The sequence below is a fragment of the Oxyura jamaicensis genome, unplaced genomic scaffold, assembly GCF_011077185.1.
Source record: "Oxyura jamaicensis isolate SHBP4307 breed ruddy duck unplaced genomic scaffold, BPBGC_Ojam_1.0 oxyUn_random_OJ72666, whole genome shotgun sequence".
In the NCBI taxonomy this organism is placed as follows: Eukaryota; Metazoa; Chordata; class Aves; order Anseriformes; family Anatidae; genus Oxyura; species Oxyura jamaicensis.
This window is the reverse complement of record NW_023311174.1, coordinates 2,812-20,107: the sequence shown is the minus strand read 5'-3', so window position 1 is coordinate 20,107 and position 17,296 is coordinate 2,812. Positions and strand designations below refer to the sequence as shown.

Here is a 17,296-nt window from a genome sequence, read left to right as displayed (position 1 = left end):
TCCCATCCCCATCCCATCCCCATCCCCATCCCATCCCCATCCCCATCTCATCCCCAATCCCCATCCCCATCCCATCCCTATCCCACTCTATTTCTATCCCATCATCTGTTAAACACTCAATTAATGACTCAAAACGTGATGCCAGGAGATGGGCGCAGAGCCCGGCCCGATCCCTGTGGAGGGGCTTCATGGATCCTAACTCTTCGTTGAGCCTAACGGAAACGAGTCGCTAATGAGGGCACGTGCGCGTCGCAGTCACCGTTGTAACCCCTTGTTCCCCATTACTGTATTGCAGTTCGCCGCCCTCCGGAGTGTTTGAGAAAGAATATGACATTTATCGGGATTACAATGCGGAAGGTCAACTCCTCCACTACAGGTAGCCGAAATTTCCCTCCTGTACCGGGGTTCGGGTCCGAAACGTGGCCTCCGCAGCGAGGCGTGGGCATGGGCGGCTTGTGGGGAAGGGGCTGCAGGTGTCCTCTGGTTCTCCTCCCCTCCGCCTGCTGTGGGTTTAGCTTTATGAGCACCATTAATAAGGGATTAATTTGGGATTTATGGTGGTGGTTCTTTGGAGCAGGAGCGCGCCGCGTTCCCTTTCAGCCCGGTTGCTTCGGAATTTCATAAAACGGTGTTTCAGTATTTGCTTTTCATTCTTCTGGACGAGGAAGGCATTTCAGGCAGGCAAAGGAGAACCGGGGTCTGACCACTGCAGGGTTGTGGGTGCAGGCGGGACCCTCCTGGTCCACCCCGGCGATGCCCAGCGCCGTGGGCAATGGCTCGGACGGCTCTCGGCACTGGAACCACTTTTAGGCTCCCTCGCCTAAAGTGTCACAGGGACGTGGAGCGCTCATGGGGACGTGGAGCAGTGGCAGGGACATGGAGTGGTGGCAGGGACACAGAACTGTGGTGGGGACATGGAGTGGTGATGGGAACGTGGGCCAGTAGGGTGGTGACGGGGACATGGAGCGGAGATGGGGACATGGAGCAGTGATGGGGACACGGAGCAGTGATGGGGACATGGAGCGGTGATGGGGACACGGAGTGGTGATGGGGACATGGAGCAGTGGTGGGGACATGGAGCGGTGATGGGGACATGGAGCAGTGGTGGGGACATGGAGCAGTGGTGGGGACACGGAGCGGTGATGGGGACACAGAGCAGTGATGGGGACATGGAGCGGTGATGGGGACATGGAGCGGAGATGGGGACATGGAGCAGTGATGGGGACACGGAGCAGTGATGGGGACACGGAGCAGTGATGGGGACACAGATCGGTGATGGGGACACGGAGCGGAGATGGGGACACGGCACAGTGATGGGGACATGGAGCCGTGACAAGGACACGGCACAGTGATGGGGACACGGAGCAGGACAGGGCTGTGGTGCCGGATCGATGCCGCAGGCAGGGACAGGACCCGATGCACGTTCCGGGGACAGCACCCCCACTGCGAGTGCCACCCCCAGGAGCTGCCCCTGCCCCCTCCCTGGTGATTAAAAGAGGAAATTTCACCCCAATCAGTGCGCGCGGCCCTGTTTGTACCAGCGCCTGCCTCGCTGCAGGGGACGCCTCCGTCTCTCGACCTCAGCCTGGAAAAATCCCACCGACAGCCCTCACCGCCCCCCCCAGCCGCAGCCAGGAAGCTAATTAGCGGCTTTGGCTAATTAGCCGAGAGTGGGCTTCCTTCTGGAGGAGCCGGTCTCAAGTCCCCCCCTGCCTGCGGGGAGGTGGGAGGGGGCTGATGCAGCCTTGGGGGGGGGGGGGGGGGCTCCTGGCCCGAGCCCCTCCTGCGGGCTCCAAAACCAGCGTCGGGGCTCAGCACCCCGGGGTGCGCGGATCCGCTCGGGTGGGAGCAGGAGCTGAAATCCCCGGCTGGCTGCGGGAACGCGTTGCCAGCTCACCGAGACACCAAACACGGCTCCCCGCCGCGCTGCTCCTCTAGGAAATGTCACCGCGGCTCCCCTGCTGCGAGCTCCTCTTCCCGACGAAGGCTTCTCTGCCCCCCAAAACGGGGGATTCGGGGTGGGGGGGGGTCTCAGAGCCCGCTGCTGCGAGGGAAACCTCCGTGGTATCGAAGGGGAGTGAGGGACGGGGGGCTCATTATCTCCTCCTCGTGGCTCGGCTTCCGCTGCTGCTAATTGGAGCCACGGGAGACGGGAAGGCGGCAGCGCTCGGGCAGCGGCCGGGGGAAATATTGCTCGGAGAAATTGGGTTCTGCAGCTCTGAAGCCGAAAGCACGGTCCAAAAAGAGACGCGGCGGTGCCCAAACTTTGCAGCCCTTTCATTAAAGAGAAGGCTTGGCGGGGCTTCGTGCTCAGCCCAAAGGCAAACTCTCCCTCGTTTTAATTTAACTTCTTTGGAGGTATTTTGGCAGGGAGCTTCGTGCTCGCTTTGCTCGCAGGCGTCAGAGCTCCAGCAGTGTTTTAGGCAGGGAACGAAGCCCCGGGAGACCTCGGACACCCTTCGAGCGAGCCCTGCCGTCGGCAGATGGGCTGGAGGCTGGGCCAAAGCCGGCGCCGCCGAGCGCGGGCGGCGAGATGAGCCCGTCCCCGCCTGTTCCCGGCCCCCCGACTGGCGCTGACGCCCCTCCGGGTGCCGTTCCTGCCGCTCCTCCCCGTCGCAGGGATGCACCACACCGTGCCAGGCGAAGCTGTGCGCCGAGGCGAGACGGAGACCCGTGTGCGCAGCAGGCGAGGCGAGGAGGAGGACACGGAGAGGTTGGGAGGCTCGGAGACGCACGGCGAAGCCCGGGCAGAGGAGCTGGAACGCCGTTTGCGCTCCCGAGAGCCTGGTGCCCTCCCGTTTCGGGTGCCTGATGCAGAGCCTCGCCGGACGGCGGGAGCTGGCCTCGCCAGGTCCGAAGCGCTCCGGGCTCACGGCTCTGCCGAAACGCCCACGACCGCTGCGGGGATGCGAGTCGCCGCCCTGCTCCTAAGCACCATAAGCAGCAAGCAGGGACTTGAGGTCTCCATCAGGATCTGAGCGCCGGGATATCCGTAAGTCTAACTCTGTGTTTGCACGTCCTTGGGCACCTGCAGATGAGGAGCGACGAAGTCGTGAGGCCGGGGGTTTCAGCCCGTCTTCCCGCGGCTTCGTTTCGGTATCAGCTGGCGAAGCGCCTTGGGGTCGACGCTGCCAACGGTCTTCGTTTTAGGTGCTGCAGGACAGAAGCGCGGCGGGTTTGGTGCAATGCCCGGTGTCGCCTGCGTCGCCGCCGACTGATTTCACATGAATTGGTTTCTCCGGCAGGAGGTCAGAGGATCTGAGGGGTGTTTTGCAATGGGATTGCGCGTGGGGTCGTAAGCGCGGCCGTGCCGGTGACGTCCTTCAAGGGAAGGGGAGCGAAGGGGAACCGGGACGAGGAGAAACACTCGGAATTTCTGGAGAAGCCGCGGAGGCGATGGGTGAACCCGGCTGCGGGCATCGGTTACGGCACGATTCATAGAGCCGAGCCAGGGCTGGGGGCGAGGGCTGTGAGCCCCAAAACAGGCACAAAAAAAATGGCAAAATCCTGCGTGGAGCTGGGCTTGGCCCCGTGCTGGCCTCTCCTCGCCATCAGGATCATTTCCACTTACCGCAGTCACCGAGCCGCTCGTGGGCACGGCGGCTGCAGCGCTTTAGCCGCAAAAAGCCCTTTTCCGAACATTCCTTTTACAGGCAGAAAATGAAATTTTAGCCCGTAGTGATGCTTTCTGGTGCCCGGCAATAACCCCGGCCGGCGCGGTGGAGCGCTCGGGTTATTGCTCGCTGTTACCGCTCTGCTTGACAGCTCTGCCTCGGCTGGGCGACGTGACGCGCCGCTCCGCGGTCTTTATTCCTACCCGCCGCCTCCAGGAGTGTGAAATAGGGACGGGGGCTGCAAATATGGGAAACGGGAGAGGCTTTCACCAGAAATATGGGAAACAGGAGAGGCTTTCACCCAAAATATGGGAAATAGGAGAGGCTTTCCCCCAAAATATGGGAAATAGGAGAGGCTTTCCCCCGAAATATGGGAAATAGGAGAGGCTTTCCCCCTAAATATGGGAAATAGGAGAGGCTTTCCCCCGAAATATGGGAAATAGGAGAGGCTTTCACCCAAAATATGGGAAATACGAGAGGCTTTCCCCCAAAATATGGGAAATAGGAGAGGCTTTCACCCGAAATATGGGAAATACGAGAGGCTTTCACACGAAATATGGGAAACAGGAGAGGCTTTCCCCCAAAATATGGGAAATAGGAGAGGCTTTCACCCGAAATATGGGAAGTAGGAGAGGCTTTCCCCCGAAATATGGGAAACAGGAGAGGCTTTCCCCCGAAATATGGGAAATAGGAGAGGCTTTTCACTTTCTGGTTGCGGTGCCTGTGGGACGGAGGCGGGTTGGATGTATGAGGGCAGTTTTGGAGGCTCCCCTCTGCACGGAGCACCCCGGGGGGCTGTCCCTGCCCGGGGATGGTCCTGCACCTCGGTGGCACCTCTGGTGCTGCAGTGCTGCTGGGGATGGCTCGGGTCTGACCGTGTTTGACCTCCCCAGGCACATCGGGTCTGCTCCAAAAGCAGGTTTCTCCGTCGTGAGCTGTGTCTTTAGCAGAGGTTTCAACCCCAAAGGCACCGGGACGCGCGGCGGTGGTGCTGGGGGTGAGGAACCGGGCAGGGCTCCGTCTCGTTCCCGTTGGCCATGGCGATGGCTGTGACTCGATGTGGTGCAATGGGGGGGCTCCTGAAAGCCCCGGCTGGCGCCAGGCTCTCCGAGACCCTCGGCTGGGACCCCCATCTGTGCTGGCTGCAATCCAGCTTGCAGGCTGCAGGTTGAAGGCTGCAGAGATGCCGTCAGATGGAAGCAGGGCAGGGACTGAGAGAAGACGCTCAGCGTGCCGAGTCTTCCTCTGAAATGTGGAGTCCGCTGGGTACGTGCCGGCGCTTAACGGCACAGCTGGCACCAGAGGCATCAGAAGGAGCCAGGATGGGACCCACACGTCCCTCGGGGGCTGAGCAGGAGCGTCTCAGTCCTGGGGGCATCGGTGCCATGGCAGAGAGGGCCAGCATGCATGGGGCACCAGAGGCACCAGAAGTTGCCTTTGGGGCTAGGGCAGTGTAGACGCATCCGAGGCCAAAACCCGAGCACGGCTGAAGCTTTGCTCCACCGTTTGCCACTTGGTTCTTGACACTTCTGGGGAGGTCCAAACTGAAGCCCCCCCCTGCTGTAGGTGCCCCAGGACCGGGGGATTCAGCTGGGAAGGTCCTAGGCTTTGTGCTCGTGCCAGATCCCCACCAGCCTTGCCCAGGCTGCTCAGCTCCCCGCAGCGCGGTCCCAAGGAGTAAATCACACGTGGCCAACGTTGTCCCGAGACTGTAATTATTTCTGCTGGTGAATTATTAACGAAGAGGAGAAAACTCTTCATTTCATTGCAAATTGCAATTAGGACCGAAACGCAGAGCCTGGGGAATGCTGGGGACGGGTGACCCAGCGGCAGGGGGACCAGCCCCCAGGGTGCCGCTGCTGCAGAGAGCGAGGCCACACGTGAGACCCCAATCCTAAAAACGCTCCCAAATTCACCCATTTTGCCACCTTGCCACTGACATTTACATTCAACGGAACAGAATGAGTTTGAAGGTCTCAGCATGCCATCTGCCACCTGGACCAAGGGGTTCGGGCCCTGGTGGGGTGGGCGTTGGGTTTCTGGTGCTTGGTGTTGGGTTAGGGTTCGGGTAAGGGTTAGGGTTTGAGTCAGCCTTAAGGTCAGGGGTAGGGGTAGGGTAAGGTTAGGGTTAGGGTAAGGGTTAGGGTTGGCACGTCAACATCCCTGGCACGTTGGCCAACAGCCGGATGCCGTGGGATGCACTGCATCAAGAGGCTTTCAGCACAATCATCACCAGCAGGGTGCTGGTCTTGCTCTAGGAGTCCAGCGGGGCACAGCACCAGTCCCCAAATTGCCCCAGCGGTGCTCAGCTCTGGTGCTGACAGGAGATGTCCCGGGGTCTCAGAGGTATGAGGACGCTGGTGGCATGTGCAATGGTGAACGCGCTTGGTGCTCCCTGTTACGAAACCCCTGAGTTTGGGCATTGGGATCCTTCCTGGAGCTCCTTCGTGCCCGGTGCCCCCTGCAGCCCTACGCCGTTTTTGCAGAGTTTTGGTGGAAAACGTCAGGGGGTGAGGCTGGGGTCTGTTGGCAGGGAGGACGCACCAAAGGGATGGGGCCGGGTGGGGACAAAGGGGACAGCACCCGAGCAGGGGGCTGGAGGAGAAGCGGGGGGGACTGGGAAGCTGAGGAGGGGACCGGGTGGAGGAGGTGGGATGGGGCTGCGAGGAGGGGACATCCATCCGTGGTGCGCACAGCTCTGGGACGGCGGCCGTGCACCATGCTCCAGGCTGTCCGAGGTGTCTGGGCAGCATCACAGTGGCACTGGGGTGGCTGTCCCCTCGTCCCCCCACCATATACCCCCACCTCACCCCCCAACCACTGTGTTTGTCCCCGCAGGACGTCCTCCCTACGATGGAACGCCGGCACCAAGGAGCGGATGCTGATCAAGGTGACCGACCGCGAGCCCAGCTTCCTCATGCACCAGGGCAACGGCTACGCGCCCGACGGCCAGCCGGGCACCCGCTCGCACCGCCCCTCGGGGGGCCAGCAGTCGCCCAACCTGCAGACCTTCGCCCCCGAGGCCGACAACTCCGTCTTCTTCCCGGAGAGGAAGCCCTCGCCCTTCTTGAAGAGGGCTGAGCACGTGGGCAGCTGCTCGCCGCTGCTCGGCCGGGGCGACTCCTTCTGCTCCCCGCTGCAGGCGCAGCACCGCAAGCACTCGAGCGAGTCGCAGCCCTCCTCGCCCCGCTACGCCTACGAGCCGCCGCTCTACGAGGAGCCCCCCATGGAGTACCAGGCGCCCATCTACGACGAGCCCCCCGTGGACATGCAGTACGAAGCCAGCGGGAGCTACAAGGCCAGCTCGCCCCAGAAGTCACCCATCCGCAAGCCTCACCCCTTCCTGCAGTCGCCCAAGCAGGGCTCCAACTCGCCCTACCAGCAGCTGGTGCTCACCAAGCAGAAATGTCCCGACAGGTTCATGAGCCTGGAGTACAGCCCGGCGGGCAAGGAGTACGTCCGGCAGCTGGTCTACGTCGAGCAGTCGGGCTCCAGCCCCAAGATGAAGACGGGGCTGCGCCACAAGTACTCGCCCAACCCCATCGGCGGCTCCTACTCGCTGCAGCACAGCCCCTGCCTGCTCCGCGACCAGCGCCTGGACGTCAAATCGGGCGACTACAGCAGCATGGAGGGACCTGACTTCTGCCCCGGGCAGCCAGCGGGCCAGGCAGCCCCGGGCGAGGACTCCATGTCGTGGTCCAGCCAGCAGGACACCATGTCCTCCACCGGCTACTCGCCCTCCACCAGGAAGAGGAAAAGCCGCAAGCCCTCGCTGCCCCACGAGCCCAACGCCTCCTCCACGGACGGCTCGGGGGACCGGGAGGCGCTCGGCGAGCAGCCGGCGGGCGAGGATCGGGCCGTGCCGGCGCGCTCCCAGATGAACCGGACGGAGAGCAAGGCGGCGGAGGCGGAGGCGGCGCGGGGCTTCCCCGAGCCCTTCCTGGCGCAGGCGCGCCTGGCGTGGGAGGCGCAGCAGGCTCACTACCACATGAAGCAGCGGAGCAGTTGGGATTCCCAAAAGGACGGCTCGGGCTACGAGAGCGACGGCGCGTTGCCCTTGCCCATGCCGGGCCCGGTGGTGCGAGCCTTCAGCGAGGACGAGGCACTGGCCCAGCAGGACAACAAGCACTGGAAGAGGAACACCTTCGAGAAGCTGGGCTTCCCCCAGATCCTGCTGGAGAAGAGCGTCTCGGTGCAGACCAACCTGGCCTCCCCCGAGCCCTACCTGCACCCATCTCAGGTAACAACCCGGGGGTGTCCCTGGTGTTCTGGGGGTGTCCCTGGTGTTCTGGGGGCATCCCCACACGTCCCACAGACCCTCACACATGCGTGCACACCATGCAGCATCCCTTGGGTGGCTTGGCAGGCCAGCCATGCATGGCATCCCCACCACACTCCTGGTTAAATAGAGCTCGTTCTCGTTGTAAAGCAGGTTTAAACTCCATTTTCCATCTCAGATCCAGCAGGATGTACCCGCAGGTGACACCACAGCCCGGTAGCTCAAGCTCTGCGCCGTGCGTGGCTTCAGGAGCTGCCTCTTCTTCCTCGGTCTGGCTGTGCAGGAGCCAGCTCTGGAGCCCCTCACCCGTCCTTGGCTGTGAAAGACCACCAGGTCCTGCCCGTGGTGCTCACCGAGGGAGGCAGCAACTCCCGGGGGTGCCCAAAATGTCCCCTTCTGGTCCCGGTTGGGCTGGAGGAGATGCAGCCAGCAGGGACGTCTGCTCTGCGGGCACCAGGAACAACCAGCCCGTTTCTGGTCCCTCGGCCTGCTTCAGGTTTCCAACAGCTCCTGGGCCAGAAACCTGGAGTTTGGTCGGCAATTTCTTTGGGGTCGTAGCTGCTGAGATGAGGCAGAACCCAGGGGAGTCTAAGTAAAAAATTAAGTAAATTGCCCTTCTTAATTAGAACATAATCAGCCTCCTCCTTCTAGAGCTCAACTTCCCCTTGGCAGCGTGACCGGCACTGGGCCGCTGCCCCCGTGGGACCTTGGAGGGTCTTGTCCCCTGGTGGGACCCGGAGAACTTTCTGGAAGGTGGAGATGGTTCTCAGCTGCTGGGCACGGAGCTTGGAGATAGCGAGGCGTCTGGAAAATGTTGCTTGCCCATGCGGACGTTGAAGGCATCGTGCCCGCAGGCAGCAGAAGGAACTTCTCCTTGGGCACGTGCCCCCAAGCACTCTGAGCTGCAGGAGGTGGTCGGGAACCAAAGCTTGGGATGCCCGTGTCACAGGAGGAATATCCGCAGCCAGGTCACCAACACCGAGCACCTGAGGGCTCCTCCTAGGTTTCCTGCACCTTCTGCATGGACCGGGGATGCGGTGGCGTGCTCCCTTCTGCCCCCATGTTCCTGTCCCCACCTCCAGGACGCCCGATCCAGCAAGGACGGGTTTCTCCAGCTCCCAACATCCGCTTTTCTCCTCAACCCCCTGATTTCTTCCTCCCTTTTGCATTGGGAGTGCCCCTCGTCCACAGGAGTGAATTTATTTCTACGTCACATCTGTCTTTGTAAGCTCACCTCTACCCGCACCGTCCCCTGGCTAACCTCGAAGGCTAGCACGGGCGGTCGGAGATGGTGGCACCCAGGATTTGTCCGTAACTGGAGCAGAACCGTGATGGGAGGAGGAAGGGCTTGGCAGTCCCCCTGCTCCCCGAGCTGCAGCGATGGTCCTCCTGCGGGCATGGTGGCAGGAGGACCCGTAGCAGGACCTGCCAGGGGGTCCACGGCCAACTGCTGTCGGTGCCCAACTGCTCAGCCCCCTGCTGCAGTTCTAGGCTCTTGCTCCCCCCCGCTGTGCTAATTAGGGCTGGAGCTAATTGGATTAAACTGGATATATGGCAGAAATCGTTCACGCTGAGGGTGGTGAGATGCTGGGACAGGTTGATGATGCCCCAAACGCTGGGCCAGTACTGGTTCGAGTAGCAGAAGGATGCCAGTCTGCAGGAGGACCCAAGCCAGCACCTCTCTGCTATGCCCAGGTCCTCACCAGCTGGGTGCTGTGTGAGGCTAAATCCCGGGCACCCACGTCCTTCTGCACATGGGGAGCAAGGGAAGAAAACCCTTTCTGCCGATGGTCCCACCTGCTCCTGGTGTCCACGAAAACGTGTCTGGCTCCCAAAGTCATTTGTCCCCAGCCTGGTGCTGGGCCACCAGCCTCCTCTGGGGCTTGGGGACACCAGAAAGCCATGCGTGAAGGTGGCTCTGTGGACACAGGGTTACTGGGCGGCTGGCCACCATCATCTGCTGTCCGCGGTGGGTCGGGGCGCACCGCTGATAACCCTGTCCGGTTGTTCTCTCCTAGTCGGAAGACCTCGGCGCCTGCGCCCAGTTTGAGAGCAGCAGGCAGACCAGGAACATGATGCCCAGCGCCAGCTGCGTCTTCCCCACCTTCAACCTGCGGAAGCCCTCCTCGGAGACGGACATTGAGAACTGGGCCTCCAAGCACTTCAACAAGCACACGCAGGGGCTCTTCCGGAGGAAGGTGTCCATCGCCAACATGCTGGCCTGGAGCAGCGAGTCCATCAAGAAGCCCATGATCATGACCAACGACCGCAACGTCAAGAAGGAGGCGTGCGAGATATTTAAACTGATTCAGATGTACATGGGGGACCGGCGGGCCAAGACGGACCAACTCAACGTGGCCTTGGAGATTGCCACCAAGGGCTGGAGCATGCAGGGCCTGCGAGACGAGCTCTACATCCAGCTGTGCCGGCAGACCACCGAGAACTTCCGATACGAGAGCCTGGCCCGGGGCTGGGAGCTCATGGCCATTTGTTTGGCCTTTTTCCCCCCCACTCCCAAATTCCATTCCTATCTAGAAGGATATATTTACAGGCACATGGATCCGGTGAACGACACCAAAGGTAAGGGACAAACCGCCGCCGGTGCCGTTAGCCCCCGCTGATGTCGCAGCCCATTCCTTGTGTTTGTTTCTCCTCTCCCCGTCGCATTCACGCACATCGTGCCCGTGCTGAAACATGGGCGAGAATCGCGGCGATAGCGTGCCAGGAGGCGCGGTGGCTGCGGAGCTGGCGTTAGCACCAACCCTCTCCCCGGCGCACAGCAACCCAGCACGAGGCCTGGCACGAGGTGAGCTTGGACACCTCCGCTCACGGCTCAGGCTCGGCCACCCCTGCTGCTGCCAGCGGTGCTGGGTGGGGATGAGCGAGGGGTCCCGTCATTTTGCATGGCCCCGTGCTCTAGTTTCATATTCCTTCTCTGCAAATCGGAGCTCGAGGGGCTCTGGGATGGCCGCATCCTGAAGATCCAGCGAATCCATCTCCTTGTAAGCGGTAGCAGAGACTTGAGAGCGGTTACGAAGAGAATCACAGACTTGCAGAATGGTTGAGGTCAGAAGGGACCTCTGGGTCCATCTGGCCCAGCCCCTGCTCAAGCAGAGACACCCAGAGCAGGTCAGACCTTGTCCAGATGGGTTTGAGGAGCCCCCAGTCCTTGGTCCCGGTGCCAGGGCTCTGGCACCCGCTGGGCCCAGCAGTGCTGCCTGGGGGCCAGGGGGAGCCTCCCGGGCTCCAGGCTGGGCCCGCAGCCTCCACTGCTGGCCCTGGGTCCCCCTGAGCAGAGCCCGTCTCCGGCCTCTCACACCTCCCTGCAGGGCCGCAGGGACGTGGGGGAGCTCCCCCGGAGCCTCCTCCTCCTCTCCAGGCCGAGCAGCCCCAGCTCTTGGGGTCTCTCCTCATGTCAAGGGGGCTCCAGGCCCTGCCGCCCCTCGGTGCCCTGCGCGGGGCTCTCCCCAGTGTGCCCAGCGCTCTCCAATGTACGCCCAGGGCTCGCTGGTACAGGGGGCCCAGTGCTCACCCCGTTTTCGATCCACCTCACTGCCTGGTCATCGAACCCATGCTTCAACGGCTTCTCTATAAAAACTTGAACTGAAAAATGCCAGGCAGACAGACGCCATCTACCACATCCATCTCCATGACGAGCCCCAGCCCCTCGGGGCTCTACATGGGGCCAGCAGGGGACAAAGCCCCCCGGGGGCATGGCACGGGGCCCGCGGCCACCACCAGCACCCGCAGCAGAGGCACCAAGCTCACTTCGCACCACGCCACGCGTTGGCTTTGCTGTGCCGCCGAGCGGAGACGCTGCCTGTGCCCACACCGCGTGTCGGCCCCACGCCGCCCCGCTCACGCCAATAGCCATGGCACTACCGAACGAGCCCTCGGCCCACCAGGGTGCTCGCCAGAGCTCGTGGGAGTGGGCAGGTTTGAAAGGCCCCTGCCCGTCCGGCCATTTTGTTGTTTTGTTCCATTTTTATTCACTTTGTGTTATTTCATTGTTACTTCCTTTTTTTTTTAGGTTTTATTTCATTATTTTTCATTTTTTTATTTTCTATTCCATGTTTTGTTTTCATTTTATATTTTTGTATTTATTTATATTTTATATTTTTATATTTTATCTCGTTTTGGTTTTTTTTTACTCTTTTTTAAATTGTATTTCATGTTATTTTGTTTTTACATTTGTATATTTTATCTCTTTTTATTTTGATTTATTTTATTGTATTTATTTTTATTTGCTTTTTTTCTATTTTTTAAATCTTGCTTTTATTTTATATCTCAGTCCGTTTTATATTTCATTTTGTTTCATTTTATTTTGTTCCATTCTGTTGTCTTCATCGCTTTGTTTGTTTCCCAGTGACACAGCACATTAAAGAGGTCCTGGAAAGGAACAGTAAGAAGAAATCCAAATTGAGAAAGAAACCCAAGCCCTATATCGAAGAGCATGATGGTAGGGGTCGTGTCACCGCTCGCTTGGGGCCCCCCTCTCTTGGCCCTCGTAGCAAAGCTGCTGCTTTTCGGCTTTCACCCCCCACTCCCCAGCTCCCCCTGGGCTCTGCTCGCTGCGTAGGTGCTTGGAGGGGCTGCGCTGCACGGGGAGCGGGGAGGAAGGGGCTCGGGGACCCCCCCGAGTGGCCGGGAGTCCCGAGTCTGCTCTTTGATGGTTGGACTTGGTGGTCAACTGATGATCTTCACTGACGGTTGGACTTGATCCATTGGTGATCTTTACTGATGGTTGGACTTGATCATCAGTTGATGATTTTCATTGGTGGTGGACTTGATGGTCAGCTGATGATCTTCATAGACAGTTGGACCTGATGATCAATTGGTGATCTTCATTGATGGTAGGACTGGATGATCATTTGGTGATCTTCCTGATGGTTGGACTTGATCATCAACTGATCTTCATTCGTGGTTGGACTGGATGGTCAGCTGATGATCTCAATTGATGGTTGGACTTGATCGATTTGTGATCTTCATTGACAGTTGGATTTGATCAATTGGTTATCTTCATTGACAGTAGGACTTGATGATCAATTGTTGATCTTCACTGATGGTTGGGCTTGATGACCAATTGATTATCTCAGTTGATGGTTGAACTTGATGATCAAATGGTGGTCTTCATTAAAGGTTGGACTTGATCAGTTGGTGATCTTCATTGACGGTTGGACTTATCAATTGGTGATCTTCACTGATGGTAGGACTTGATCAATCGATGACCTCAGTTGATGGTTGGACTTGATCAACTGATGGTCTTAACTGATGGTTGGACTTGATGATCTTAAGGGTCTTTTCCAACCTAAATGACTCTACCATCCTAATTTGGTGCAACGTGGGGCTGGCACCCCCAAGGTGTAGGAGGGAGCCCGCTGTCCCGTGTCCACCCTTCCATCCCTGCTCACCTTGGGGTGACGGAAGGTGCCTGGGCAGTGCTGTCCCAGGGGAGCAATGCATTGCACCCCACGGGCACGGCACAGAAGATGATGGGCATGGGGACCTGCAGGAACCGACACATCCCCTCCTTCCTCCTGGTGCTGGCCAAAGCAGTCCCAGGTGGGCACAGGCGTCGCCATGCGATGGCTTGTGCCGGCATCACCACATCTCGGTGCCATCATAGCTGGCATCAGGGCAGGGGGACCCCCTGGACTCCACACATGGGGGGGCTCCAGAAAACCCCGGAGAAACCCATTGCTGCCTTTGGCAGAGGCATCAGGGATGGAGGCAAACGATGACCTGAGTTTGGGTTTAATCACAACATTTTTGGGGGTGTCAGGATGGTGGAGGGGTAGTAATGCCGTCGGGCTGCTAACAAGGAGCTGACCACAGGATCTTCTGAAAGAGCACTTTGTTCCCTGCTTTGCACAAATATAAAATTAAAAATTAAAAATACATAAAGTAATAAATATATAAAATAATAATAATAATAAAATAAGTAAAAATAATCAATAATATATTTTAAATATTAGGAAAAAAAATGGGATTTTGCCTGGAGGAGGAAGCAGAAGGAGGCAGCACGTTGCTTCCCCTGTCCTCATCCATGTGGATGCCCAATTAAATCCCCAAAGGGCTGACCGCTGGGGATGGACCAGAGCCAGGCAGGGTGGTGGGGATGCTAAGGCTGCAGAGCGCTCCATTCTCTCGTTAATAGCTCGTTAGCGCCCAGCAAGACATCAGGTTAGGTGCCGGTGGTCCTTGAGCTGGTTGTCCCCCTTTCTTCTTCCCCGTCCCCGTTCCTCGCACAGGCGTGGGGGATGGTTAAGAAGGATCCAGTTTGTTTTGCTCTTGGATTGGGGAAAGTTTGGAAAATGGGGCCGTGCGTGCATCCCCTCCTGTGTCCTGCTGCAAAGCCATGGTCCTGCTGATGATGATCCAGCGGGCCACTGGCAGTGGTGGGGCTGGTCAGATCCTGCTCTTCAGAGCCACACCAAAACCAAAGCTTTTGTCCTGGACACGTTGTTCCCGGGATGTCCCCAGAGCTGGGCTGTCCCATCCCACTGCTCCGTGTCCACCTTGAGAAGACCCCCCCAGGGTGATGGGGACAGAGATGGAGCCACCACCCCTAGTGACGCCACGGTGGTGGCCCCCGATGATCCCCGGGGCAGGCAAGGGACGTCCCCACGGAGCCGGTCCCCTCGCCTGGTGGCTCCCCGACGTCCTCCTGATGGTGCTCTGCTCTCTCTTGCAGGGGTGGCCATCAGCACATACGCCAAGTACTGCTACAACAAGCTGCAGAAGGCAGCCCTGACCGGAGCCAAGAAGGTACGGCCGGGCCCCGCAGACGTGTTCCTGCCCACCAGAGCAGCACCACGGTGGGGATGGGGGCGAGCCACACCAGGGACAGGGCAGGATGGTGCCCGTGGGTCCCCAAAATTCCATGGGGGAAAGGCGTGGGACAGGCACGTCACCGTGAAGGGAGCACGGCCACAATCCAGGGCCTGAAGCAGAGCTTTGGCTCCAGAAGCGTCCAGGTGGCTCCTTAGGTCCTCAGTGCTGCCTGGAGGGGAGATGCAGGGCCAGATCCAGCTTCTGGGGGATCCCCGTGTTAGGAGGGCTTAGGCAGGTTGTGTTTCTGCTCTTCTGCATCCTACCGTGCCCATATCTGCTGCGTCCAGTCCACGCTGCATCATGTCATGCAGGCATCTGCTGCGTCCATCTCTTCTGCATCCCACCATGCTCGTGTTCTCCATCCTCCTCCTCCTCTGCATCCTGCTGTGCACGTCCTCTGTGTCCATCTCCTCCTCTGCATCCCACCACGCACACATCCTCCGCGTCCTTTTCCACCTCTGCATCCCACCACGCTCACGTTCTCCGTGTCCGTCCCTTCTGCATCCCACCACACACAGGGCTCAAGGTCTGCAGGTTCCTCCCAAATCAGACTCAAAGGTCCATGTGGTGGGACTGGCACGGAGCAGGACCCCCCCACCCACCTCGTGTCCCCCAGCCAAGCACCGCAGGCAGGGACAATGACCACACGGTGGCCGCTCTGTCTCCCGCAGGGCCTGAAGAAACCGAACATCGAGGAGATCCGCCACGCCAAGAACGCCGTCTTCAACCCCTCCATGTTCGGGAGCTCCCTGCAGGACATCATCGCCATGCAGAAGGAGCGCTACCCCGACCGGCAGCTGCCCTGGGTGCAGACGCGCCTCTCCGAGGAGGTGCTGGCGCTCAACGGGGACCAGACCGAAGGCATCTTCAGGTACAGCCCCATGTTGCCTGCGGTGGGGTTGTCACCACCCCACGGGTGCCCTTCCTTTGGGGTGAGGAGCAACCCCCCCAAGCTTCTCCTTGCTCCAACCCACGGATTGTCTTCTCGGGGATTTGAAGAGTGAGCCCTTTCCCTGATGCCCACCATGGGCATGTTGGGGGCTCGGGCTCTGGTGGGGACAACCCACATGGGGACACGATGGCCCCATGGTTCCCATGACACATGTCCCCCACACAGGGTCCCCGGGGACATTGATGAGGTCAACGCGCTCAAGCTGCAGGTGGACCAGTGGAAGATCCCCACGGGCTTGGAGGACCCCCACGTTCCCGGTAGGGGCCGAGCGGGCACGGGGGCGCGGGGTGGGGGCAGAGCTGCAGCCCCGTGTCTCACGGCTGCCCTCGGCCCGCAGCGTCCCTGCTGAAGCTGTGGTACCGGGAGCTGGAGGAGCCGCTGATCCCCCACGAGTTCTACGAGCAGTGCATCACCCACTACGAGAACCCCGAGGCAGCCATCGCTGTCGTCCACTCTCTGCCCAGGATCAACAAAATGGTGCTGTGCTACCTCATCCGCTTCCTACAGGTACGGACGGGGTCCCACCACACCCACGGAGCCGTCCCCAGCCCCGCTGCTGGTTTTGGGGTGCTGGCACAGGGTTTTGGGCTCCCCAACTCGCACAAGGGTCTCCTATCTCATCCAAGGAGCTGGTTCCCCGCTCACCACTGTGCTCCTCTTCCCCAGGTGTTTGTGCAGCCGGCCAACGTGGCCGTCACCAAGATGGACGTCAATAACCTGGCCATGGTGATGGCTCCCAACTGCCTGCGCTGCCAGTCGGACGACCCGCGGATCATCTTCGAGAACACCCGCAAGGAGATGTCCTTCATCCGGGTGCTCATCCAGCACCTCGACACCAGCTTCATGGAGGGTGTCCTATAGCAGCACGCGGGGCGAAGCCACCACCCGATCCCACCGCCACCCCGTCCACCCCGACCCAACATGGCCGAGGAGCACAAGCCAGGTCCCCTGCTCGCTCCCGATGCTCCGGCCACCTCACTGCCCACCTCCCCACCGGACGTTTTGGGGGGTCCTGGACTCGCAGCACCCACCCAGGAGCACCCCAGGGTGGCATGGCTGTCACGGGTGGTGTGGGTGGCCATGGGCGCAGGTGGCCGTGGGGACCGGGTGACGGCATTGGGGACAAGCGGGTCCCAGTTCAGCAATAACCTGTGTCCGTGGGGTCTGGCACGGCCACCGCTGTGGACCAGGTGACAGCAGAGTGGGGCGGGAAACACAACGTGCGCCTGGAGCAGGTGGCACTTCAGGGACAAGAGGAACAAACGTCCCATGGACATGTGCCACGTCCCTGCAGGTGCTGGGGGCCCCCGGGTGGCTCAGTCCCCTGCCATTGCCCACCCGGGGATGCTGGGGGAGCTGGGCAGGCTGGTCTTGTCCCATCCTGGTGCCCGTCCCTCGGAGCAGCACTGGGGAGCACAACCCATCAGCACCACCAGGTCCTGAGGGACCCATCTCACCACCACCAGGCCCTGAAGGACCCATCTCACCACCACCAGGCTTTGAAGGACCCATCTCACCACAACCAAGCTCTGAAGGACCCATCTCACCATACATCAGTGCCACCAGGCCTTGAAGGACCCATCTCACTACCAACAGGCCCTGAAGGACCCATCTCAC

The 17,296-nt window shown here is 60.1% G+C and overlaps 1 protein-coding gene across 6 annotated transcripts in view; it reads left to right on the top strand.

Annotated features, from left to right (window-relative positions):
- The window catches only part of ARHGAP39 (Rho GTPase activating protein 39), a 70,673-nt gene extending 53,505 nt beyond the window's left edge, over window positions 1-17,168 (top strand). For 4 of the 6 annotated variants that reach the window (XM_035314446.1, XM_035314447.1, XM_035314448.1 and 1 more), the window contains exons 3-11: window positions 296-376; window positions 6,453-7,854; window positions 9,912-10,473; window positions 12,260-12,352; window positions 14,588-14,661; window positions 15,399-15,598; window positions 15,845-15,936; window positions 16,017-16,186; window positions 16,346-17,168. In XM_035314446.1, coding sequence (XP_035170337.1) covers window positions 296-376; window positions 6,453-7,854; window positions 9,912-10,473; window positions 12,260-12,352; window positions 14,588-14,661; window positions 15,399-15,598; window positions 15,845-15,936; window positions 16,017-16,186; window positions 16,346-16,540 — 2,869 coding nt within the window. In that variant the 3' untranslated portion in view covers window positions 16,541-17,168. The remainder of the gene's footprint in view (window positions 1-295; window positions 377-6,452; window positions 7,855-9,911; window positions 10,474-12,259; window positions 12,353-14,587; window positions 14,662-15,398; window positions 15,599-15,844; window positions 15,937-16,016; window positions 16,187-16,345) is intronic. The other 2 variants (XM_035314450.1, XM_035314451.1) reach the window with 2 other exon arrangements.
- The last annotated feature ends 128 nt before the right edge of the window (window positions 17,169-17,296 follow it).